This window comes from Aotus nancymaae, unplaced genomic scaffold (genome assembly GCF_030222135.1).
Source record: "Aotus nancymaae isolate 86718 unplaced genomic scaffold, 86718_ANA_hifiasm-v0.15.2.pri h1tg000021l, whole genome shotgun sequence".
NCBI lineage: Eukaryota > Metazoa > Chordata > Mammalia > Primates > Aotidae > Aotus > Aotus nancymaae.
This window is the reverse complement of record NW_026988433.1, coordinates 12,291,805-12,317,653: the sequence shown is the minus strand read 5'-3', so window position 1 is coordinate 12,317,653 and position 25,849 is coordinate 12,291,805. Positions and strand designations below refer to the sequence as shown.

At 43.2% G+C, this 25,849-nt stretch overlaps 1 protein-coding gene across 2 annotated transcripts in view; it reads right to left on the bottom strand.

The window, feature by feature from the left end:
• Positions 1 to 1,255: 1,255 nt before the first annotated feature.
• SPPL3 (signal peptide peptidase like 3) overlaps positions 1,256 to 25,849 on the bottom strand; it is a 139,292-nt gene continuing 114,698 nt past the window's right edge. For both annotated transcript variants that reach the window (XM_012468945.2, XM_012468944.3), the window contains exons 4-11: positions 21,448 to 21,567; positions 20,635 to 20,713; positions 19,678 to 19,790; positions 6,585 to 6,691; positions 5,684 to 5,847; positions 4,778 to 4,977; positions 3,652 to 3,761; positions 1,256 to 2,530 (exon numbers count right to left, since the gene is read on the bottom strand). In XM_012468945.2, the coding sequence (XP_012324368.1) occupies positions 2,459 to 2,530; positions 3,652 to 3,761; positions 4,778 to 4,977; positions 5,684 to 5,847; positions 6,585 to 6,691; positions 19,678 to 19,790; positions 20,635 to 20,713; positions 21,448 to 21,567 (965 nt within the window). In that variant the 3' untranslated portion in view covers positions 1,256 to 2,458. The remainder of the gene's footprint in view (positions 2,531 to 3,651; positions 3,762 to 4,777; positions 4,978 to 5,683; positions 5,848 to 6,584; positions 6,692 to 19,677; positions 19,791 to 20,634; positions 20,714 to 21,447; positions 21,568 to 25,849) is intronic.

The window sequence follows — 25,849 nt, the reverse complement described above, 5'->3', positions numbered from 1 at the left end:
CACAGTCTGAGTATTTCCCCCCAAAGCCTGCACAGAAGTGTGACAAAATGATGATCTTCCTTCTGTTTGGAATTTAATTTTCTTATGAAAACAAAGACAGTTAGAAAAAATGACCAATTGCCAGGATAACATTTTTTTTTTCCTTAAGACGAAGTCTCGCCCTGTTGCCCCAATGGTGCAATCTCAGCTCACTGCCACTTCCGCCTTCCGAGTTCAAGCAATTCCCCTGCCTCGGCCTCCTGTAGCTGGGATTACAGGCGCCCACCACCACACCCAGCTAATTTTTGCAACTGTGGTAGAGAAGGGGTTTCACCATGTTGGCCTGGCTGGTTTCGATCTCCTGACCTCAGGTGACTGGCCCGCCTCGGCCTCCCAAAGTGCTAGGATTACAGGCGTTAGGTATAACATTATTTCTACCCATCACTGGAACTTGCCCTTAATCCGAACCATTCTGGAGCGCCTCCCTACCCCCATTTGTATCCTTGAGGGCTGAGAAGGAAGGAGAGTGAGTCCACGAGTGGATTTTTGGTCTTCACCAGATGCAGAGGCAGTTTTGAGTTCTGTGGACAGCAGAAGCTTCAGCTCTTTGAGTATCTATGACTGGGCCAGAGCTGCAAGTGACCAGGTCTGGGGCCAGATAGGGTCATCCCATTAGTCTTCCAGAACAGGAAGGAGATGGCTGGGAGCTGTTTGGTACCAACAACCAAAGTGCAGATGATGTGACAAAGGCTACAAAGGAGTCATTTTAATAAATGGGGGTTTAATAAAACCCCCAGAAACGCCTCAGCAGGATTTGAAGAAAATGGAGGAATCCAACACCCTGTTTGCTTCAGACTCTGTTAACGCCATGTTGGGCGCCCCCTGTGAGCTCGATCCACAGTGACTTCAACAACACAGCACACCAGTTCATGACATAGGTCAAGACAGAGGCAGCCACTGAGGCAGGGACCCTCTCTCGCCTTTGTTGTCAGGCATCCTCACGCCAACTGCAGGCTCTCTGCCTCTGAACAATGGGCACCTTCTTACCAGGCAGGGCTGCTCAGGTAAAGGCCAGCAGCCATAACACTAGTTCCTGCCAGAACTCTGGGCTCACAGCAGACCACAGCACAGGTCCGGTCCTCAGGACAGAGCAGCTTGTTCTTTCCCCAGTTCCTGGAATTTAGGGCCCATCTCACAGACGAATTTGACATTTGTCCCCACACCCGGTTGTCACCACAGGTAAACCAAGACTATAATCACAACAGCAAGGACAGGATTGTGTTGCTTTTTTCCTTTTTTTTTCTTAAAGGAGTGAGGGCATGGAAAATATACAGCACACCAATGAAACAAAATGTCAAAAAAAAAATACAAAAAAATAGAAAATAGAAAAATGTATTTACAAGTAGTACATTATGATGAGAAAGCACAAAAGACACCTGCTGCTATAATACATGCATTGGCTCGAGAAGAAACTATGAAACAACACCCTGCGAGGGAGAAGCCTAGGAACAGAAAAAAAGGACCAAAAGGTCTGAACTCTTCATCCCTAATTTGCTACACTGATCAAAACCAAGTAAGGGCTCCTAAAGTCCATGAGTCTATCGGCACAAATGCTATACTGGTTTGTAACTGCGGGGTCAGTCATGAAGGGGAAGGACAGCAGCTGATCCATATACAAGGAAGCCACAGTAAACTGCTTGACATGCTCAAAACCACAGCAAGCCCCTGTCAGCTACACAGTGTGATCGTAGCAGGATTTAATTCTCGTTTATTCATATATATCTATGTGTGTGTTGATATATATATATATGTACGTATGTATAAAAACCGTGCCCTGGTTCAATGCCAACACAACGTCTGGGTGGACATGAACTCATTACAACAAATTCTTACGTGGATGTTGTAAGAAGTCACTCAATGTCTGTGGATTTAATAAGTCACTTCACACCACAGAAAATATTTAATAAATCCAAAAAAAGGAAAGAAGAATATAACGACAGAAGAGCTTCTGTCTCGGTTCTCTGAAACTGAGTCCCCCACAGGAAACTGGTCCCAAAGTAAGTTCTTGAGGGTTCACTGAAGAAACTTCGGTTTGCTAATTTTTTTCATCCTTTTAGTGTTCAAAAGTTCTAAAAAGACTCCTCGCTGTTTTTAGTTTTTAAACAGTCAAATCTCCATCTCCCCCACAAGGTAACAGTCTGGTACAGATCCATAAAAACGAGGGAGGAAGGAGCGCTGGGGAGAGGCCTGTCCCTCTGGAAGGGGCCCCACCTCTGCATCCGCAGGAAGAGAAGGAGCCAAACAGTGCTCCAGCACCTCTCTCCTGCAAACAAGCTCCCTTTAAATGCCAAATCCAGTCACACGGCAGTTCCTTAAACAGGTACGTTTCTGAGTACCAGGCCAGCTCTAAGAGGAAACAAAACCACGAGTTGAGAGAAAAGGACTATGATGGCCATCTGGTCACTTTCTACATGATCCATCATACTTCCAGGAATCGGGAGCTGCTGGACTTGGAGTGGAATGGCTCAGACCACATCCGCCGGAGGTCGCCCTGGGAAACAAGGGACTTTCTCAGTTACAGATTTAAACACGAGGCACACACAGCTAGGATTCTTTTTAAAAACATTTTTTTTTTTTTCCAGATACAAGGTCTTCCTATGTTGGCCAGGCTGGTCTCAAACTCCTGGGCTCAAGCAATTCTCCTGCCTTGACCTCCCAAAGTGCTAGGATTACAGGCGTGAGCCACTGAGCTTGGCCCTTTTCTGGTTCTTTTTTTGAGGTAGGATCTCGCTCTGTCACCTACGCCGGAGTACAGTGGTAAGATCTCAGCTCACTGCATTCTTGGACTCCTGGGTTCAAGTGATCCTCTTGCCTCAGCTTCCTGCGTAGCTGGGATGACAGGCACTCACCAAAATGCCCAGCTCATTTCTGTATTTTTAGTAGAGACGGGGTTTCACCATGTTGGCCAGGCTGGTCTCGAACTCGAGACCCGCTTGCCTCAGCCTCCTAAAGTGCTGGGGTTACAGGCGTCAGCCACTATGCGTGCCCTGCCCCCTTTCTGATGCTTCATCTGAGATCAGATTGCTTCTGTGGGAAATCAAAGAGCATTTAAATCTTACCCACTGAAAAGTAAAACACCATTTTTAGGACTCCCTAGAAGGGATGCTTTCAGGCTCCTTGAGCAAGAAGGGGGTTTTACCAACCCTCTAGAGGCAGCGAGTCAGGTGATCTGGGCAAGTATCTGCTTCCTCATCTGTAAAATGGGGCTGAGAATAGATATCTGGGAATAACGGGCTCTCTGACTCTGGTTTTATCATACACTGTTCCAACACTATTCACTCTTAGTTATTCCCCAACTTTAACATAGTGTTAAGCTGTTAGGTGGTGGGATGGCAATGCTCTTAACAGAAGCAGGAAGTTCCCACAGCGGGGTCTGGGGCTTTCAGTTAATTAACCCTCGACCAGGTGGTGTAGTGGCCTAGTTCATTAGCGTTTCCTGTCAGTGGCTGGGTGAATCTGGAAGCGTTTGATAGCGTCAAGGTAGCACACACAACAGCCAAGATCAAAGCTCACTCGGGCTTAAGCAGAGCCACCTCAGCCAGGAGAGCACAAACCCAGGTGCAAGGCCAATCCAAGGCACTGCTTTCACAGGCTTATAACTGCTACTCTTACCTTTAAGTAGGCCATTGTGAGGAGTGGCAATAAGGTAAATGGCACCAAATAGAGAAGGGCGGGCTGGGCGGCTCGGTGAATGCGAGACGCCACAGTAGCAGTGAGCAGGCCTGTGAGGAGAGAGGGGCATCCGTGAGACAGGAGAGAGAACCCGTGTCACCTGGCTGCTGTTTGGCAAAGTCCTGTGACTGTACAGACCCAATGTGCTGTAGTCCATTCTCTGGCTGGGTTTGAAATGCCCAGCTTGGGCAGTTGAAGAAACGTGGATCAGCACAGCTTTAAGGAACACCTTCAACTCCAGGGACCCATGATTGACCCAAGTCTCACTCCTTGCTCAGGTTCCTGGGTTCAAACCCCACCTCCAGCCCCTCTGGAGGGCTGGACAGTGTGCCTCTGTCTCCTGTGATGCTGCAACTTGGGAGGCGGAAAACCTGGGTTCAAGTTCCACAATGGCTAACGTAAGCATAGTTCAGGCCTTCCATCTCTGCGAGCCTCAGCCTGCTCATCTGTCTAACAGGGGTACCACTACTAGCCTTGCCCCTCTGAGTTTGTGGACTGAAATGAACCCATGTGTATGAACTGCTGTGGGACGAGGACCGTGCTGGGGTTGAGGAGACAGCACCAAGGGCAAAAGGTGCTCCTTTCCACTCACTCTGCGGGAGCGACTGCACGTGCAGGCAGGTGACTGCGTTTCCCAGACCAATTACAACTGTCTCCTCCTGTCTGCCTATACATCAGCTGGCTAGAAAGCTTAGCTTAGGTCAGAGTGCCAGAAACGTAGAACTAATGAATGTAATACCTGTTGAATCAAGTAGGAGATAAATACAACAGTTACTACACTCAAGGGGAAGATTTAAGCACAGACTCATCCACTGTACTGTGTGTTGTGTGTCCTTGGCTGTGAGGACTGACCATGCTTTTCCTACAAGGTTCTTCAGACACACTATTGGAGAGGCAATTGGCCTATCCAGTACACAGAACACTTACGGGCCAGGTTGTCTATTACAGCACCCAGGATTCCTGCTCTCCTTCCATCCAGTATTTGTAGCTAGAAGACCTGACTGAATTTCAAGTGTTGGAGGACAGCCAGAGAGAGGATCATCTGCAGTCTCTCTGGTTCCCTTACCTACGAAGTATCCGATGAGGGTGCAGTGAAAGTAGGAGACCTTCTGCATGCGCCCGGAGATGTTGGCAGGCCCAGGGGCACCACAGGAGTCCCCACTGGCTTGTTTTTTGTAGTTGTCATAGCGAAGGACAAAACAGAGCAGGAGACCAGGCATCACAATGTCTCCGATGCCCAACATGGAGAAGTGGCTGCCAGTGGAGCTGGAATGCAGTTTCACAGGTTAGCGATGTCACGCTCTGCAACACTTTCTGTTCCTTTTGTGCAAAGTCTGTGAGCTTTTTAAAGGAGTCAAAGAACTTATCTGCATGGTAGACGGAAATCTCTTCTGATTGAACATAGTTTTCAAGAGTTTAGAGATAAAAGTTGTGACAGTACTGGCACTAGAGGTCTCCACCTGGCCCCAGTGTTTCAGGAGAGCACCTTGGAAGTGCCTTGCTTAAGTGCTGCTTCCTCTAGAAATGTCAAGCAATGATTTGTGACACATTCACTGCCGACACTTCAAGTAAGTACCTGGCTACTATTACAGATGGAAGATTAAAGCAGCACATTCATTTTGCCAAGATCATATTACCAGGAGCTGTATAATTCTACCATTAGAACCTATTTTACAAATATCTTACAAGTAAAAAAGATCAAGATTCTCCTCTGTCCAGCCAACTTTAAACAGTGGAAACAGTAATAAGGCATGGCTGTTTGTGGAAATTAATCAGTAATAAAAGGCAGCGCCTGGATCACTTAGTGATCATCCTTGGTAAGCCAAGAATCTCATCCTAATTTCCTCTTCTGCTGCGTGGAGATAAGGACCCCAGGGTGGGATTAGAATGCTGATGACAAAAGAGATTGACCAAGGCGGGGAACAGATAGGCACAGGAAGGCAGTGTGGTCCTTCATAGCCTGAGGTCCTACCTTGGGAAGACCAGTTTTCCAGGCAGAGACAGGCGAGGAACATCACGCCCAACATTGGGCCCCAGGTGGAGCTTCCGGGATAGAACGTCAAGGGGATTGTCAGCCGGCTGAGTGGCCACCTTCACCATGACGTTGCTATTGAAGATGTAGGCTGAGAAAAATACCTGCCGAGTTGGAGAGAGGCAGGTATTTAACGGAGCTGGAAGCAACCTGCTTTCAGCATGAGCCCTCCTTGCTCTTAAGAGCAGAATCTCAGAATGCCATGACTGCAACGCTTTCTCTGTATGATTTGAGAAGAAAGAAAATCTTTGCTCTTCCTGTGTACTTGCTAATGTCTCTACTCTCCACATCCAGAGATTACTCCCTTGACAGGGTGGTCCTCACTGCAGCGAGCCTTGTCAGCCAGTTACCTCCTCTATCCTAGGAGTCACACACACACCACCTACTGAACAACCTCTCAACAAACACAAGGATTGGACTGTGCACCCATGAACAACTACAATTCAGGACTGGGGAGAGAGTGATCAGCGGCTGGGCAAGACTGACTGTGGATACTTTTTTTTTTTGAGATGGAGTTTCACTCTTGTTGCCCAGGCTAGAGTGCAATGGCAGGTTCGAGTGATTCTCCTGCCTCAGCCTCTCGAGTAGCTGGGATTACAGGCATGTGCTACCACGCACGGCTAATTTTGTATTTTTAGTACAGAAGGAGGTTTCTCCATGTTGGTCAGGCTGGTCTCGAACTCCTGACCTCTGGTGATCTGCCCACCTCGGCCTCCCAAAGTGTTGGGATTACAGGCTTCAGCCATCGTGCCCGGATAGATACTTCTACTTAATAGTTTTCAGGAGTGAATGCTTCAATTCAACACAAAGGAGGGGAGGGGCTCCAACGACAAACACTTACCCAAAAGACATCATAGATTAGAAGCCCTGAGAGAAGCAGGCAGGAGACCTTGAGGCTCGGCAGGCGGACAAAGGCGATCATGGCGACACAGAGACCCATGGCCAATGCTGGGGAGGAGACGGGATACAGCAGACAGCAGTCAGTGTGGACTCCAGGCTCATCCTCTTTCTACAAGCTATGCCCCTGAACAGTTTGCCATTCCCTCAAAAATCAGGCAGCCCTAAGCTCCAGCTTCAGAAACTCACATGCAATTGGTGCAAAGCACCCACTTCAGTCCATTTGGACTTGTGGAATTTAGGGTGATTGCTTTCCTCCTGTTAGACATACTGCTCAGCTGTTGGAGACCCAAGAAATGTTCTACTTTAAACCAGTCCGAGACCACCTCACTCTCGTTTCCTGCCTTCCCTCCACTGTTGTGGAAATGTCCTTGCTCCTTGCTTTAAAATGAACTCACACCCTAGATAGCATCCCCTTCATTCACTTGGAAGCATCATCCCAGCAATTAACTGCATTATAGAAAACTAGTGAATACAGTAATGCAAAATGAAAAAAATTACATTCTCACTTTTCAGAGATTATCATTGTTAAATATCTTCGTATAATTTTTTTTTGAGATGGAGTCTCACTGTCGCCCAGGCTGGAGTGCAACGGCACAATCTCGGCTCACTGCAACCTCCGCCTGCTGAGTTCAAGTGATTATCCTGCCTCAGCCTGCTGAGTAGCTGGGATTACAGGCGCCTGACACCACGCCAGGCTAATTTTTGTATTTTTAGTAGAGATTGGGTTTCACCATGTTGGCCAGGCTGGTCTTGAACTCTTGACCTCAGGTGATCCACCTGCCCTGGCCTCCCAGAGTGCTGGTATTACAAGCATGAGCCACTGCGCCCAGCCTAGAATTTTTTACATACTTTTTTTCCCATAAAGCCAACAACCCCCAGTTTCCATTTGGGTGAATTTTCACCTCATTTAATAAAATTTCTCTATAGATCCCAAAATGTCTTTTATAGACGGTTTGTCCAAGCTGGTTTCCAATCTGGCATAGTGCCCCACCCCCCCCTTTTTTTTTTGAGACAGTCTTGTTCTGTCGCCCAGGCTGGAGTGCAAGTTGTGCAATCTTGGCTCACTGCAGCCGCTGCCTCCCAGTCTCAAGTGATCCTCAGCCTCCTGAGTAGATGAAACCACCAGCATGTGCCAGCACACCTGGCTAATTTTCATATTTTTTGTAGAGATGGGTTCTTGCTATGTGGCCCAGGCTGGTCTCAAGTAGTCCTCTCACTTTGGGCTCCCAAAGTGCTGGGATTATAGGCATGAGCCACCATGCCCAGCCTACAGTCCTTTTTTTAACGACTTGCTCAAACTGGAGTCATGTGTCCTATAAAACACAGAACCTTCTGGACTTTTCTGGTGCCTTCCTATTGTGGTGGTTGGCTTTTCCTCTCTCCCATCTAGTTTCCATAAATTAAATGTTACTATCTGAAGCTCAATCACTTCTAGCAGGGCTTTCATCCGTGCTACTCTACTGACACTGCTCCTGTGGGCTTGCCAAGGATCCCGAGCTAGACACAGTAATCAACCTCTGTCCTTCTCTTACCAGACCTCTAGGCAGCAACCCGCCCAGCTGATGGCTCCCTTCTTCTCCCTTTGTTCTCAGGACAATGTGCCCTCCTGTTCCTCCCCCATCACTGGCCACTCCTTTTCAGGCTTCTCATAGCTCTTCCCCAATTCCAGAACTCCGTGGGCCTGTCTTCAGATCTTTTCCTCCCTCTATTGGTGATCTAGTTCAATCTCAAGGCTCTTGAGACTGTCATCAACTCGCACATTTTTATTTCCAGCCTGAATCTCTCCTTTGAGCTCCAGACTAATACATCCTATGGCCTAAGGGACATATTTATTTGGCTAATCAGCCTCTTGAATCTAAAGTGTCCAAACTCAGCTCTTAACTCATTCCTGGGTAGTCTTCTGTCTCCAAGCATTTACTCTGTGTTTCCAATTGTGCAGATGGAAATTGTGGTGTCATTTTTGACCCCTTTCTCTTTCTTTTACACCCTGCCTGGCACCAGCCACCATCCTCTCCTGGCGTGCACTGCTGCAGTGACCTCCCGCCTGGCCTCTCTGCCTCCAACTTAACCCCTACAAGTCTCCTCTTCACACAGCAGACAGGATCAGCTCCTTAAACCCTAAGGCAGGTTTTAAGGCTCCCCTGGTGCAAAACTCTTAAGTTCCCACAGAGTAAAAGCCACAGCCTTCACCCTGGCTGACAAGGTCCTGCTGTGACTGTGACCCTTCAGGTCACTTCCTGCTACTTCCTCTGGCAGGCACAGCAGCCTCCTCACTCTGCCCCTATGCCACCGCTTCAGTGCTCTACACTTGCTGTGCCCCTCTGCCTGGAACAAATCTCCTCCCAGAACCCAGCTTGCTCCCCGTCTCGTCTTTTACAGGTCTTCACTCAAGTACTAGCTTCTCAATGACAGGTGGACTTTCCTGAAATTAAAGATTATACTTCCTGCCCCTGCCTTATTTTTCATCTCTCAACATCTGATATACAAAATTTCTTTTTTTAAATGTTAAACATTCTCACTCCCCTCAACTCCAGTGAAGGCTCCCTGATAGCATGGTTCACTGCTCATCCCTGCAGTTTAGACCAGGGCCTGGCAGGTACAGGCCTCTTCAGCTCTCCTCCTCCACTGTTCTGCAAACACAGGTTTGATGAGGCCAGAGGTGATGAGGAATTCTTCATGGGGTCTTGTGGTGGGATGAATGTCCAACTCCCCGGGCAGGGAGGGTGCTCTCCACTGTGCAGCCAAAGCACTCAACGTGCGTTCCTGTGGCTGTTTTCTAGCTCCTTCAGCACCACCCCCCATCCCCACACACACTGTGTTCTTTCTCGCTCTACACAGAAGGTCCTGCCCCTAGCTCCTTCATCTGGAAAATTCATCCTTGTTCTCAAAGAGCCAGGGCAGAGCCCTTTCTCAGAGTCTTTCCTGATCCAACCACTAGTTGCTATTTTTGCTTTTTTTATTTACCCCTGAGAGATGGAAATGCTCTTTTTGCCCAGGCTGGAGTACAATGATGTGATCTCGGCTCACTGCAACCTCCACCTCCCAGGTTCAGGCAATTCTCCTGCCTCTGCCTCCCAAGTAGCTGGGATTACAGGAGTGCACCACCACACCTGGCTAATTTTTGCATTTTTAGTAGAGATGTGGTTTCATCATGCTGGTCAGGCTGGTCTCAAACTCCTGACCTCAGGTGACCCAACCCACCCTGGCCTCCTAAAGTGTTGGGATTACAGGCGTGAGCCACTGTGCCTAGCCCAGTTGCTACTTCTATGTGATGCCACAGAACGTTTGAATGTCTCTAACTCACTGGTCCATTCTATGACAGCGTGGATGTTTAAACACTGGTGAGTTTATTCCCTGTGCTAGCTGACCACGTGCTCTTGGGAAATGGAAACCGTGTCTGATTATTTCTGTGGATCCCTAGCACTTGACAGAGTAGACATTCAATAAATACTTGCTGAATGAATACAAAATTGTGTTCTATTAACTTCAAATTTCAAATTATTCTAAGGAAAGTAAAAAGCCAAACAAGCAGATATAGTTCATTTTCAGAGAACTGGTGGTAAATTAACATATGTAATAAAGTGAATACAGCAGCTTGGCAGACCCTGGACACAACTATATTAATATTTCATGAGTTCCTACTGTGTGCACGGTGCTGTATAAACACAAGAGTTTTTGAAAAAGCCACCTCATCCCTACAACTGAGAAGCACTGGAAAGACAGTAGTGAAACTAGGGAGAACAAAATATATATATTCATCTCCACTATCATTGTTATCAAGCATTCACTGAGCTACAGGGTGTACTGCAGTGTGAATTTTGAAAAGATGTGGTCAAGACCTAATTCCTGACTTTATAATAATATAGGATGTTTATTATACTAGGATCTCCTTTAATTTTTAAATAAATTTGTAAAAACCAACCCGGTAAAATATACACAAATCCATGTCATTTGAAATGAACCCAACGAACTATATTAGTTAGGGTCAGTTAAGCTTGGCAAAGCTCAGAGCATTCAGGGCTGTAAAGGGATGACTGAAGCATGATATTTAGGGCACTGAGAGATGTACCCAGAGCCCCTGCTCTGATCAACTCATGCGCATATTTGAAAGGATGGAACCTCCCATGATCATCATCTTTAGGAAACAAAGGTTTGGTTGTGTTGTGAGTCAATAAACAGGACATTAACAGGGAGCAGCCAGTTGGAGGAACAAACAACCGTGGTCAGCAGTAGGTGGGAAGCCCATAGGGCCAGAGCACAGGTGGAACACAGGTTTGTGTATAGAGACTGGCTGGGGGTGATCTGTTCAGGAACTTGGAAGTGAATACATGGAGTGCAAGGCATCAAGGGCACAAAGAAAGTAACAGAAGGCCTAGGATGGACAGAGAGACAGGAGTCTGTGGGGAGCGAGGGTCAGAGACTGAATGATGCAGCTCACCAATAACCAAAAGAAGGGTGGGGAAACAGGCTGGACACAGAAGCTTTTAAAAGGTCAGGCTCCTTGGGTTAAGTTTATGCACCTCTGTGACACATGCAGATGACCTCTCCCTTACTGACTTTTTTTTAACTTCTCTGCTACCAAATCACAGTTCAATCTTTTTTTTTGAGACAGAGTCTCACTCTGTTGCTCAGACGGGAGTGCAGTGGTGTGATCTTGGCTAACTGCAACCTCCATCCCCTGGGTTCAAGTGATTCTCCTGTCTCTGCCTCCCAGGTAGCTGGGACTACAGGTGCCTGTCACCACGTCCGACTAATTTTTGAATTTTTTAGTAGAGATGCGGTTTCACCATATTGGTCAGGCTGGTCTCAAACTCCTGACCTTAGGTGATCTGCCTGGCTTGACCTTCCAAAGTGCTGGGACTACAGGTGTGAGCCACTGCGCCTGGCCCTTCCTGACCTTTTCTACACAATTTACCACAGAATTATTTCATTCTAAACGTGCAGAAGCCTTGAAAGGTCATAAGGTCTAAGCATCCACTTGCTTTGTCATTCATCTCATGCTGATCCTTCTCCACCTGGGTCTAAACTAAATATGGAACAGACAGACTACTCAGTGACAAGGTTTTCCATGACTCCAGACAGTGTCATTCTATCCTAACCTTCCAAGTAAGACAGTCTGGGTTCATCTTCAGTGTATCACAGCCTTTCATCACGCACATGGGAAATGTGCAGCTGTTCTGAGGTGTCATCCTTCATTGCTGCTGCAGAGCTTGCTCACGCCTCCGCCCACTTCCTACTCTGCTGTGTCTCCTTCCCCTCCCTCCCTCCTCCTTCCCATGTACTGTTCGCTGCCACTGTCAAACATCTGTTCACATAATTTCCTGCCTTCAGGTCACCAGGTTCCCTTCTCCGTGACTAATCAAGTCTAATTATAAAGTTACATAAACTCAGGAGGCAAAACCTACACAGAACGGAGCTGAGCACCACACTGGCTCTGCCTCAGTGTCTTCTGAATTGGTTCCTATTACTCACCCTATCCCTTCTGTCTGCGTTAAGGTGAACTCCCTCTTTCCAATTAGACCCTCTAGGTCCTCCCCACTGTAGTCTAAGTTCCGTGTATGAAGAGGCAGAATATATCCCTTTGGACTATCTCAGAGAAGGCTCTTAGAGGTATGTGGAATGAATACCACTGACCCAGCGAATACTGTCACAAGCGATGTCATATTCCCAGAATGTGCTCTCAGTTAGTCATCGAGTTTGCCTGCCTTTCATTCTGTCATTCAAGTAACTCTTAAAAAATCTTACCTCCTCCTCAGGGCCTTTCAAGGCTAAAGTGAAGAGAGGTGCTCTCTTTACCTTGCAGCTTCAGATACTCCTGAGACTCTCTCCTACAGCCGCACCAACACATTTAACTTTTGGTTAAGTGTACATTAAAAGGTTAAATGTATATTAACCAAAAGTGTTGGGGAAGTAAATGATTAATCTCAGCCATTTAGCTACAGTTATTTTCAATTTATTACTGATATCTCTGTATCACACTGACTTCTACAACCAGTAGGGCCAGGGACAAAGATGTTGACACCAAACTGAGCTCAAATGTTCTCTACGAGGATTACCTAACCTGTAAGGTTTCTAAGCAGTGCTCACATTCACGATATAGACTCTCTAGATATCTATGCCTTGTGTGGACTCAGCGCATCAAGAGTGTAGCATTTTATTTATTTATTTATTTTGAGACACAGTCTTGCTCTGTTGCCCGGGTTGGAGTGCAGTAGTGCGATCTCAGCTTACTGCAACCTCCGCCTTCTGGGTTCAAGTGATTCTCCTGTCTCAGCCTCCTGAGTAGTGGGACTATGCCACCATGCCCTGGTTAATTTTCGTATTTTTAGTAGAGATGGGGTTTCACCATGTTGGCCAGGCTGGTCTTGAACTCCTGACCTCAAGTGATCTGCCCACCTTGGCTTCCCAAAGTCCTGGGATTACAGGCATGAGCCACCGTGCCTGGCCAAGCGTAGCATTTTAAAACAAAGAATCAATTGTTAGATTTCTGGCACTAAACATTTTCTAATCATAGGTTAGTAGCAATTGCTGTAAAACAAGGGGGCTGAATCAGACATCTGTCAAGATTCTGTCAGCCCCTGAACTAGGTAGGGGCTAGACTGTAAACCAGGTCTCATGATTCTTGATCACTAGGGTGCATACTCAATATTCATCAGCTTTTAGATAACATATCATCACTTATAGGTCAAACTCTTTCAAATCTTCCCAAATTTGAAGGGTTAATTTGCCAGATGAAACTGAGAGTAGACAGAACAGCCCTAGACCTCAGTTTGGGAAAACCCTGAAGTCCATTCTTAGTGTTAATACTTCTTAGTGTAGCCCTGAAAATAATTTATCATCCTGTTTTCACTTAAATTAACTTCAAAGAAGAGACTTTAATTAAGAAACACTAATTAAAAAACCCAGCCACCAAATATCACTGCCTACAAGATGATTTTTGATTCTGCAGATAAGTCTGAAAAGAAAATATCCATGGCAGAGAGCAATCTCTTTCTGCGTATTACACACTATGGCTAGAATGCCAGGCTACTGTGATAACAGAAAACAAGTTAAACACTAGTCTGAGAAACAAACAAAAAGCTCAGAGGCTCTCTTTGAGGAAAAATTCCCTCCTTGGTCACAAGGGCAGTTCAACCAGTGCAAACTGGTAGGAAGAAGAGATCTGTGGATAAGTAATATTGGAAAACTGCAATAATGACAAAAAATGTGGTAAAGTTCTAATTAGGGTTTAGGGGAGCCTCACTGAACACGGAGCAAAACTTTTCAACTATGAAGTGAATTTTCCAGTGGAAATGTACTTCTGATAGTGGCCACTGGGAACAAATGTTTTGTCCCTTTGGCCAATTTTCTATCAACTATACAGTCTAGAGGAAGAGACTCCCATAGTAAAACGGACCCTTCAGTATGCCTTACAGAGAGGTGCTCAGCCCATTCCTCCTTTATTGAGTCTGATAAACCTGTCCCAGATCTGTCTGCAGAAGCACAAGGACAAAAATTCTGCCGACTTGCTCTAAAGTGTGTTTTCAAAGAATGTCACCTTCCACCATACTGACCTTTTTTTTTTTGAGACCGAGTCTTGCTCCGTTGCCAGGTGCTAGGCTGGAGGGTAGTGGCGCAATCTCGGCTCACTGCAACCTTCGCCTCCTGGGTTCACGCAATTCTCCTGCCTCAGCCTCCCGAGTAGCTGGGACTACAGGTGCGTGCCAACACGCCCAGCTAATTTTTGTAATTTTAGTAGAGACGGGGTTTTACCATGTTGGCCAGGATGGTCTCGATCTCTTGACCTCGTGATCTGCCAGGCTCAGCCTCCCAAAGTGCTGGGATTACAGGTGTGAGCCACTGTGCCTGGCCTCTTTTTTTTTTTTTTTTTGTAACTTACTATCAGTAAACAGGCATTTTTTATGTTCTATGCAATGCTAAGGTAGGGGAGAGCTGAGAGTCGAAAGACCACACTGCTTATAGTTCTGAGAGACAGCTCATCTTTTTTGGGTCAGCGGCTTAATAAGCACTTCAAACCCTTAGTAAAACATGTAAATAATATCATGTGTGTCTGGACACATGGATAAAGAGATTCAAGAAAGGAGAGCCACCCAAAAGTTAGCAGTGAGATTACCAAGAAACAGACCACATGGAGGACTAAGACTTCAAGGTAGTTAAAATATCATTTGTCGTGATACAGGCTTTGTGCCTGCTAGCATCTAGACTAACCAGCCTGCCGAGGTGATTACTGCTTTACATTACTTTAGTTAAACCAGTAGCACCTGGTGCTTTCATCCTCTCATTCCACATTTGTTTAGGTGGATTTATGTGTGTCATTATGGGGGTGGCCTCTCAATCTGTCATTTAAAGACACCATCACAAAACAGTTTCGCTTAGGAATATGTGGTTCACAGTCATCCAAACAGCCAACTTACATGCACTCAAATAATCTGGTTTAGACTGTAATCAACTAACTTGAATTTCTACAGCAGGAGAAATATCTGCCTGTTTCCTTATCAGGAAGCTGCCAAACTAGGTAAGATTTAAGGGATATAATAATAAAAGAAGCTATGAGATTGATTTGGACTAAAATTTATTATTTGTGCTCCAATAATTATCATAATCGAGATTCTTTAAAATTGTAAAATATATATTTTTAAAAGATTGAGTTTTACTGAAGTCTTTCAGAATCCCCTACATGCTCAGTTTATATGTGAATCACTTCTTTCCTACTTTAAATGAACAAACCATTGTTTGCAAAAATCAGTAAGAGATACTCTCAGAAGCCCAATGCACATAGCTGTCACTTTGTCACTCTTAATAATACCTAGTCCTTATAAAATCAGCACTTGCCCTTTTACCATTAACAGGGCAAGCAACTTGTAGTATTACTTTGAATGCAATTTTGTTTTCTCAACTTATTTTTCATCAACTTCCAGAAGCACCGAAGTATCATAACACAAATCATAAGCTACTGAAAGCACTAATACTTAATTTGGGAAATCAGGTCTGATAAACCACTTAAAACTTCTAGCCATTGCACTTGAGACTGCTTATATTATATAGTGGGTTATCTAGTACTGAAGCAAACAATCAGAGCACATGTTTTTATAAGGGAATATGAGATGTTGAAACAAGGGACCAAATCTGTCAGAATCAGCAAAGGTGAATTACTACACAGATGCGGCATGGGTGATTTTGACTTTGCCTTCCCTGTCTGTGTCATGAAAGGTCTGTATAGTCTAGAGGGTCACTTGGTCTGCAAACTCAAGGAACTGTTTTAATAGCTTGATATATGGTAGACGCTCAAAAAAAGCATTGAATAACTATAATGAAAATAGATTTACATATTTATATAACATAAAAATCTGTGTTTTTTCTTTATAGTCACCCCATTCCTCCACAAAACCCCTGCCAACCACTGAGCTGTTTGTTCTCCATCCCTATAATTTTATCATTTTCAAGAACAAATATATTTTAAAATTGTAAGCATAACTTATATTTGTATGTTTTATAATTTGCAATCCACTCGATAGTTTGTTTCCACATAATACTCAGTTTCTTATGGCATTTTACTAACTTGGCACATATGTATTTCAAATCATTGTACTGGTGGTCAAAGTCACTTATGAGGAAAAAAAATTCCTAGATGCAGAAGGACAAGTTTTTAGTTTGCCTTAAAGTTTAAAATTTCTTCCTTAAGATGATTTTGATACTGGATCCAGAAAAAAACAGTTTATAATCCTTTTTGTCAAACTCCATCCAACCTGACCATGAACAGAACATCCTTGGTTTTAATTCATATATTTGATGCAAGTATCTTCTAAAAATTATACATATATTAAAAAAATCCAAACAATTACTTGAGCCCAGGAGCTTGAGGTCACAGTGAGTTAGGATCATGTCATCGTATTGCAGCCTGGACTATAAAGCAAGAACCTTTCTCTAAACAAAATTAAAAATAAAAACCCCAAACAATGGACCAGATGCTACGCAGCAAACTTAAGATCAATCATACAAAGTATATATATTCTGTAAGATCAGTACTTAGAAAGTGTTTGACTAACTCAGCTACTCTGAACTTGAGGAATGATTGGAAGCATCACTCTGGGTGGCTCTGGGCTCAGACAACGATGAACACCAACCTCATTGCCCCTGAGCCAGCCGCCCCAGAGCTGCAGGGAAACACTGCCTGGTGGAGAGCAGAGGAGCCTCCTGGACCTGGCACTGGTTCCAAAGAACTCTGTCTCCAAAGTCTGGAGTAGCTTTGTGGTTATTTGGAGTAGGTAACAGGAATAGATGCAATCCATACCTGTACCCCAGATTTTCAAATTCTTCCCTTAAAAATTATTTGGGATTAAGAGTAGTATAAAATTAGACTGCCTTTATATTTTAACCTCCTTCCCTTTGGAACCACCAAAAGAAAGAAAAGGTGATAGATTACAATCCCTTTTAAAGGATTTTACTTTGTGGGGCAGAGTAGTTAGATAAAAGTTTCTTGAGATTAGGAAAGTGAACTGTGGAAATATAAGGACTATATATAAAGGAAGTGGAGGCCAGGTGCGGTGGCTCATGCCTGTAATCACAGCATTTTGGAAGGCCGAGGCAGGTGGATCACCTGAGGTCAGGAGTTTGAGACCAGCCTGGCCAACATGGTGAAACCTATCTCTATTAAACATACAAAATATTATCTGGGTGGGGTGGCGGGTGCGTGTAATCCCAGCTGCTTGGGAGGCTGAGGCAGGAGAATCGCTTGAACCTAGGAGGTGGAGGTTGCAGGCTGCAGTGAGTCAAGATCATGCCACTGCACTCCAGCCTGGGTGACAGAGTGAGACAAAAAAAGGAGGAAGTGGAAACAAAATGATACCATTTAACAGTTTAAAACCGTCTCAAGGGACTGGGCCTTGTGGCTCATGCTTGTAATCACAGCACTTGGTAGAGATGGGGTCTCACTATGTTGCCTAGGCTGGTCTTGAACTCCTGGCCTCTGGCGATCCTCCTATCTTGGCCTCTCAAAGTGCTGGGATCACAGACTTGAGCCACTGCACTGGTCCAATCCCAGCATTTTGGGAGGACTGCTTGAGGCCAGGAGTTCAAGACCAGCCTGGGTAACACAGTGAGATCCACCTCTATAAAATAATAATAAAAAAAAATTGCTGAGTGTGGTGGCTTGTGCCTAAAGTCTCAGCTACTTGAGAGGTAGAGGTGAGAGGACTGCTTGAGTTCAAGAGTTCAAGGCTACAGAAAGCATTGATCATGCCACTGCAATGTAGCCTGAGCAACACAGTGAGACCCTGTCTTAAAAAAAAAAAACAAACAAAAAAAACGAGAGAGGCCAGGCACAGTGGCTCATGCCTATGTACTTTGGGAGGCTGAGGCAGTAGGATCGCTTGAGCCCAGGGGTTCAAGACCAGCCTGGGCAACATGAGACCCCGTCTCTATTGGGTATGGTGGCTCGAGCCTATAATCCTAGCACTTTGGGAGGCTGAGGAGGATGGATCACCTGAGGTCAGGAGTTCAAGACCAGCCTGACCAACATGGTGAAACCCCGTCTCTACTAAAAATACAAAATTAGCTGGGCATGATGGCACATGACTGCAATTCCAGCTACTTGGGAGGCTGAGGCAGGAGAATCGCTTGAATCCAGGAGATGGAGGTTGCAGTGAGCCAAGATCACGCCATTGCACTCCAGCCTGGGTGACAGAGCAAGACTACCCCCTCTACTCCACCAAAAAAAGGTCTTAAGGAGAAAATTATAGGGGATTTTCGGAAATTGCCTCCAAGATGTTTTGGTAGTAGGTTTGAATTCCACATAAGGGGCCTGTGTCTGGGGTGAACTACTTCTTTGAACCTTTGTTTAGTCTTCCGAAAATGGAAACAAACAGTAGTACCTACTTCAAAGAGTTGTTCAGAGGATTAAGAGACAGAATCCATGTAAAACACCTAGCAGACTGCCTAACGCATAATTCATCCTTATCATCAATGAACAGAGAAATTCTCACATGCTACAGGGTTGGGGCATCAACTACTATAGCCGATCTGTAAAGCAGTATAATAATGGGTATGAATTTTTTTAATGCAAAAGTTCTGTTCCAGGAATTTCATGTCTAGGGATTCATCCTTAATATGCTGGAGTTATTAAAAAGGATGTGATATACTTTTATGTAATGATATAGACATGTATTTATATCATTAAAGTATATGATGTATATATCACATACATAATGCAGGTTACATATATATTTGACATATACTACATATATAATATAGAGCATAATATGATGCATTATATACAATCTAATCCCATTTCCTTATTGTTACTTTTTAAAGACACAGGGTCTCGCTTTGTTGCCCAGGCTGGAGTGCAGTGGCATGATCATAGCTCAAGGGATCCTCCCACCTCAGCCTCCCAAGTAGTTGGGACTATAGGCACACCCAGATGATATTTATTTTTCTAGAAATGGGATGTCGCTACGTTGTCCAGGCTGGTCGTAAACTCCTAGTCTCAAGCAATCTTCCTGTATCAGCCTCCCAAAGTGCTGGGACTGCAGGCATGAGTCATTGTGCCAAGCCTCCATTTATATAAGAAAGCATAAACTTGTACATTAATATTCAAAGAAGCATTATTCATAATAGCCTAAAGAGTGGAAACAACTGGTAAACAAATAAATAAAATTGTGTCCATACAATGGCACAGCATTCAGCCATAAAAAGGAAGTACTGATACAGGTTATAACATGGATGAACCTTGAAAACATGCTAAGTGAAACAAGCCAGACACAAAAGGCCATATAATGTATGATTCCATTTATGGAAAATGTCCAGAATGGAGAAATCCATAGAAATAGAAAGTAGAGACTAGTGGATACCTGGGGCTGGGGTGGGGTGGAGGGTAAGGAAATCACTGCTAATGGGTATCAGTTTTGACAGGGGTGGGTGGTGAAAATGCTCTACAAGTTGATTGTAGTGATGGCTATATAGCTCTGTGAATATCCTGAAGTATCTATAAAACTCAATTAAGTAACATTACAATTTGCCACAAATTAGTCACTCACCATCCATGAGAAGCCAATGGCCAGTGAGAACCCAGATGAGGACGAGCATGACAGACAGAGAGAATGACAGCAACTCAGCAGCAGTGAAACGCCCACAGCAACCAAAGGAAATCCTGGAAAACACACAACACTCATTGGACTGTAGGCACACTTTATTCAATAACCTAACTCTCCTTTAGTATTTCATGATCAGAGCTCGTGATGGCTGGATTAGAATAGCAGATAATACCAAGATAGCTGGAAATCCAAAATACCCAATCCTTTTTTGAGTAACCAATGGAAAGCGTGGAGGAATTATACTTCTGCATCACCTGATAATGTCCTTTTTGGACCAATTATCAACATGGGCATTTAGAAGTTTCAAGTGGCAGTATCACCTCTGGGAAAGCTATACGTATGGAGAAAATTCTGTTCTTACGAGGAAAACAAAATGAAGAAATGCCAACGATTCAATTCGTTTAGCAAATATGGTATTACTCTATTTAGAAGATGGTAAGTGTGTCCAGCATCTCCATTAGCACAGCATTTTGTTTTCCTGCATCAGTGGCTTCAGAGTTAAAGTGGGATTAAAGGCAAGTAGGTAGCATATCCAGGCCACCAAAGACCAAAGGTAAAGAAGAACGTTTGAGTTCAACCACTGTCTTCATATTTCATCAATTCACAGTAAAGGAATGAAAGCACTGTTTCAAAAAACTGCTCATCTTTCAATGCTCTAAGTAGGAAGCACATTACAGTGACTCAGACTTCCTAAGTTTTGTTTGTATTTCCTCTGACATGAGAAGGTGCAAAAGGAAGTACCATCTTCTGGTTTTAAAGATCAAATGTCTCACTTCCTGGTCTTCTGGCATTTCTGTGCTCCAGCCAATACCAGAAATTTAGACTCTTAATAATGCTATCAAATATGACAGAAAAACCTATGTAAGTTTATAATTTAAGAGGAAAGTCCCAAATCCTTACTTGTTCTGAGGTGAGCAGGGTCTTGTTAAATACTGGCACATCGGGAGGAGAAGAAAAGCGAAAGCTATAGTTGCAAGAACTAGAGAAAGAAAAGATACAGTTAATTTTTTTTAACCAATTGTAAGAAAAATGGCATGACTTATAGAAACTTAGTCATTCTCCCAAACACTTAACAAGTGGATACAATTAACTGACGAGAGAAGAAAAATATCTTCCTTTAATACTGCACAAAAAACCTCTCCAATTAAAAAAAAGTACCTTATTTGAAGTAGGGGAAAGCATAGGTAAGTTTTGTAAAAGATAAACAGCAGGCCAGGGGATGACTTCCTAACAAGTCTTGTAGCATTTTGTTGATTTTTTTTTTTTTTAAACATTTCCATCATTGCTTAGCTTGAAACACAGCAAAGAGCTGACAGTCCAATCACCTTGATCAGTTATCAATGTTTCTAGCTGCAAGAATGTTGGGAGAGGCTGACAGTAACTTCTATGCCAAGCTCAACCTCTTGGTAATCTACCAGAAACAGAGCCACAGCCAAAGCAGAGCAACACTGCTCTGGCGTCAATAGTGCTCCTGCGTTTTCACATCTCCGGCCTTTCTTTCAGATGGTGTGGGCAGGTCTCAACAGATGATGTATGTCAAGTGGTTCAAGGAGGAGTTGGGGAAGGGTGGCGTGGTGGAGAGGGAGGAGATGAAGCCAAGATTTAAACGGAAAAACTTATATGACATGGTATATAAATCTTAATTTTTGAATAATGATAAAGGTGAAAACTTTTCCTTTAAGTATGTAAGACTAGACAGAGAAACTCATTTACCTGCCGTACATATTGTAAAAACTACTTGAACTGAGTCAAAGAAGAAGAACATGACTAAAAGAGAGACAGATGCTCCAATCGGAAGGAACAGAGCCTGAGTAGAGTCAATTGTTTGGATGCCTGAAAGAGAGAAAAACGGAAAAATTAATACTTAAATACGCAACAGGCACGTGCCTATGCACTTCATATACATTAACTTGCAAAAATGCAGACAGTTCTAGGGATTATATGTAAGACATGGATTATCCAGGCCCCATGAGTCTTTCCTTCTCAACGAGATTATGAGCTCCTTGTTCTCTTCATGGTGCTTTCATTACAGTAGATGTTCAAGTGAACTAGGAACTCCTGGTGTTGACCATCTGGGTGACACGATGCAAACCCCTGTCAAGAACATTAAGAGGTAGTAAAACCCAGATGAGTCCATTTGAGTAAATTTGTGGTCTTGCGTATAAGTTTGGTAAAAGTGGTGACTTAAACCCATTGACTAAAAGTACTTCTCATCACCTGTGGGTTTAATGTACTCTTTTTTCACGCTTTCCCATTATTGCTAATAGTTGAGAACTGACTTGGCTGATAGAGGGAGAAGGAGGAGAACAAGCCATAGCTGAAAACAGCAAATCAGAAAAATTTTATTTGGCCAGATGTGGTAGCTCATGCCTGTAATCCCAGGACTTTGGGAGGCTGAAGTGGGAGGATGGCTTGTGGCTGGGAGTTTAATACCAGCCTGGGCAACATAGTGAGACCCCCCCCCCCGTTTCTATCTATTAATATTTAAAATAAAAAAATAATTTTATGGGAACATTTTAAGGTAACAGAATAGGAGATGAATGGGGGAAAATAGTCTTTTGCAACAGAGTAGGATTTAGCACAGGAGTTCTCATTTCTTGGCTTCCCATTAGAGCATCAAAAAAATTACAAAGCCCAGGTCCAATCCCAGACAAATTAAATGAAATCACAGGGGTTAGGCCCAGCTAAAAACTCCTCACAAAACTCTATTTTGCAGCCAGGGGTGAGAACTATTAATAGAGTATTTTTGGAAGAGAAGGAAAACATGACAAACTTATAACCACTGAGTGAAAAAAAATTTACCAGTTTTATCTTGTCCTACTTCCAAATTCACTCTACTGATATGTTATAAAAGTACACAAAAGTAATCAAATAAATCTTCATATGATCTATTATCATGAAATAATAGAAGGAAAAGGCTGGATACGGGGGCTCATGCCTGTAATCCCAGCACTTTGAGAGGCTGCGGCAGGATGATAATTTGAGGCCAGGAGTTCAAGACCAGCCTGGGCAAAATAAAGAGACCCTATCTCTATAAAAAATAAAAAAAAATTAGTTGGGTGTAGTATCTAGTTACTGGGAGGCTGAAGTGGGAAGATCACTTGAGCCCAGAAGTCCAAGGCAAAAAAAAAAAGGAAAAGTCTCTTCATTAAGGCTACAAATAAAACATGCAACCAGGATAAATACAGCAAGACATAAAGGGTTGCAATGATCAACCAATAAAACTTCTCTTAGGTATTTAAATTTGCCTGTCCCCAAAAGAGCTATTTAGGGGTTCTGATGAACTATTATCTACAAAACAAAATTGCTTCTCAATGGCTAGGTAGATCAGTAAAGTAATTCACTTAGGAAGGGGGCAATTCAATTTAGGAAAAGTGAACTATGTGTCATCACAAACAGAAATTATCTTGGAAGCAGTCTGTCCTGACTGCAGTCAAACTCATTCGACTTAGCCCATGGATCACTTTGGGGAGTATATTCATTAGACAAAACTCTATGAAATCTCTGACTAAATTTCACCTCAATAGTTTTTAAATTTAAGTGCTCTACAGTAGTTTAAAAAACCGCTATGAGGAAGCCACCAATTTTCAGTGCCTGTCACTATAGAAAATAATCGTTTCTCAAATAAATGACTATTTGTCATGGAAACAAAGCATAATGGAGTTTACAGACAGATTATACTGATTCAAAGTATGAACAGAAAAATTAAATGGCTAGCTAGAATAAAGTCTGTAGTGGTCAGGTATATGAGATGCATTTGTTTATAGCAAAGCTAAATTTTAAAAGTTCAGTCTGCAATTAAATGCAAAACTGAAAAGAACCTTTCTAGAATATTAGACAGAATGCAAAGATTTTTTTTTTTCTTAAACTACAGATTTTTGAACCAGGAGGCAATGTCAAAGGGTAAGCAAAACACCTTTAGTTCCTGACAATATGCTACCTAAAACAATGTCCGTGACTTCAGTACTGCACTTCCTAAAGTTCTGGAGATAAAGATCTTGAAGGGGAAGGAGGTAATTAATTAGAAATCTTAGCCAAACTCCAGTGACTTAAAAACAAAGCAAAACTGAGCAAAGCAAGACTAGCGATAATTGGGAGGCTGTATGCAAGTGCATTTGCATTATCTTTAAAGCCAAAATCAACATAGGAAATAGGCTCGGGTACATACGGCAACATCATTTTTAATGTTCAGTGAACACGGCTACAGGCTAAACGTATGTCTGGCATGGAGCAGACACTGAGCAATAAACCAATAATTGTTAAGAAAATTACTGATTTTGCACCTCCATGTAAGAAGCATGCTTTGGACTAAATAGTTCCTGAACACCTATTACATAGTAAGCGACAGGAGAGATTAAAGAAAAAAAGTCACTTCCAGATCTCATCAAGTTTACGATCCAAGCAGGGAGATTAAAACGTATATCTCTGCTAAGGATGAGAATCCCAACTATAAATCTCCATCAATCTTTATAATGCAAATAAATTAAAACTGAAGTTTAGTAAAGGGCTTTGAGGGGTCAGATAATTGGGGGGTGTATATGGCTTCTTTTTAAAATTCCACTTAATACTACTTAAATGAAGGACTGATGTGCCATGGGAAAATAAATGTCTATACTGACTTCTTAGGGCAGATACAGAAGTTACAACAAGGTTAGGGGAAATCACAGGACCTGGAGGGAACTCCCACTCTCCACCCCCACACCTGTCACTTTCTTTCTCACCTTTTTTATTGTGAAACATCACCCCCAGAAAAGCACAAAAATGTAGAGTTCAGTGAATTATTACATATTTAATACCACTTCAGCCAAGGAACAGACCAACTCCAGAAATCTTCCTTTGTGTCCTTCTCAATCACTACTCTCTTTCTCCTGAAGGGAATCGCTATCCTGTCTTTTAAGATATGTGTTTTCTACCCACACATGCATCCTTACATACTATTTTGCCTGTTTTCTAAATTTTATATACACTGAGTTATGTAGTATTTTTTTGTGTCTGGCTTCTTTCACTCAATGTTATCTGTGAGAATTACCCATGCTGTTACACATAGCTACAGCAGTTCACTTGTTGTCACTATATAATACATTAAAATTTATCCATTCTAAGGTTGACATTTGAGTTGTTTCCAATTTTTTGGTTATTACAGATAATGCTGTTCTAAGCACTCTTGCATATGACCTGATGTACATGTGACTGTATCTGTTGGATATCTAACTAGGAGTGACACTGCTGGGTCCAAAGGTATTTATATTGTCACCTTTAGTAGGTAACATCAAACTACCTTCCAAAATGACTGTACTAACTCATGCTCTCCAGTAGTGCAACAGTGTTCTTTGTTGTTGCTGTGCATCCTCATCAATACTTGATACGGTCAAAGGTTTTAATTTTAGCTATTCTAGTGGCATGTAGTGCTCTTTCATTATTGTCTGAACTTTTATTTTTCTGCTTTCTAATGAGTTGAGTGCCATAGTTCCTGGCAGGCCTGATCTACTCTTCCTCTTACTTCCATGTGTTTCAAGTTGCCCAGACAGGTGCAACGTTATCATAATCTGAAGTAATAATTACCCAGTCTTTTGGTCAAATACCTTAGGGCACCCTGCAGGGAGAAACATTCAATTACAAACTGATTCCTGCATTTTTAAGTTCTGATTTTTTTGGGGCATGAGTTACATGGCCCATTTAACCCTCTGTTGAGTCTCACTTAATGCTTCTCCTTCTTCTAGCTCCTATTATAATCAAGGACAGTCTAATTATTTCTGACATATTCAAGGCATGTAATCTAATCATAGAGTAGTAACCCTTCACTCCTGCACACCCACCAATGATGCCTGTCTACATGTGTACTACAACTTTTCCTACTCTCCTGTCTCTCTACAAATTCCTTGTTTTTTCTTATTTTAGGAGTGGGCAACTACAATCTTTTAAAAACTTCTATCTGATTACTGTCTCCTTCAATCAGTCTGAAACACTCTTGGCAAAATCTTAACATTAAAATTAAACTTTCTTTTTTTTTTTTTTTTTGAGACGGAGTTTCGCTCTTGTTACCCAGGCTGGAGTGCAATGGCACGATCTCGGCTCACCGCAACCTCCGCCTCCTGGGTTCAGGCAATTCTCCTGC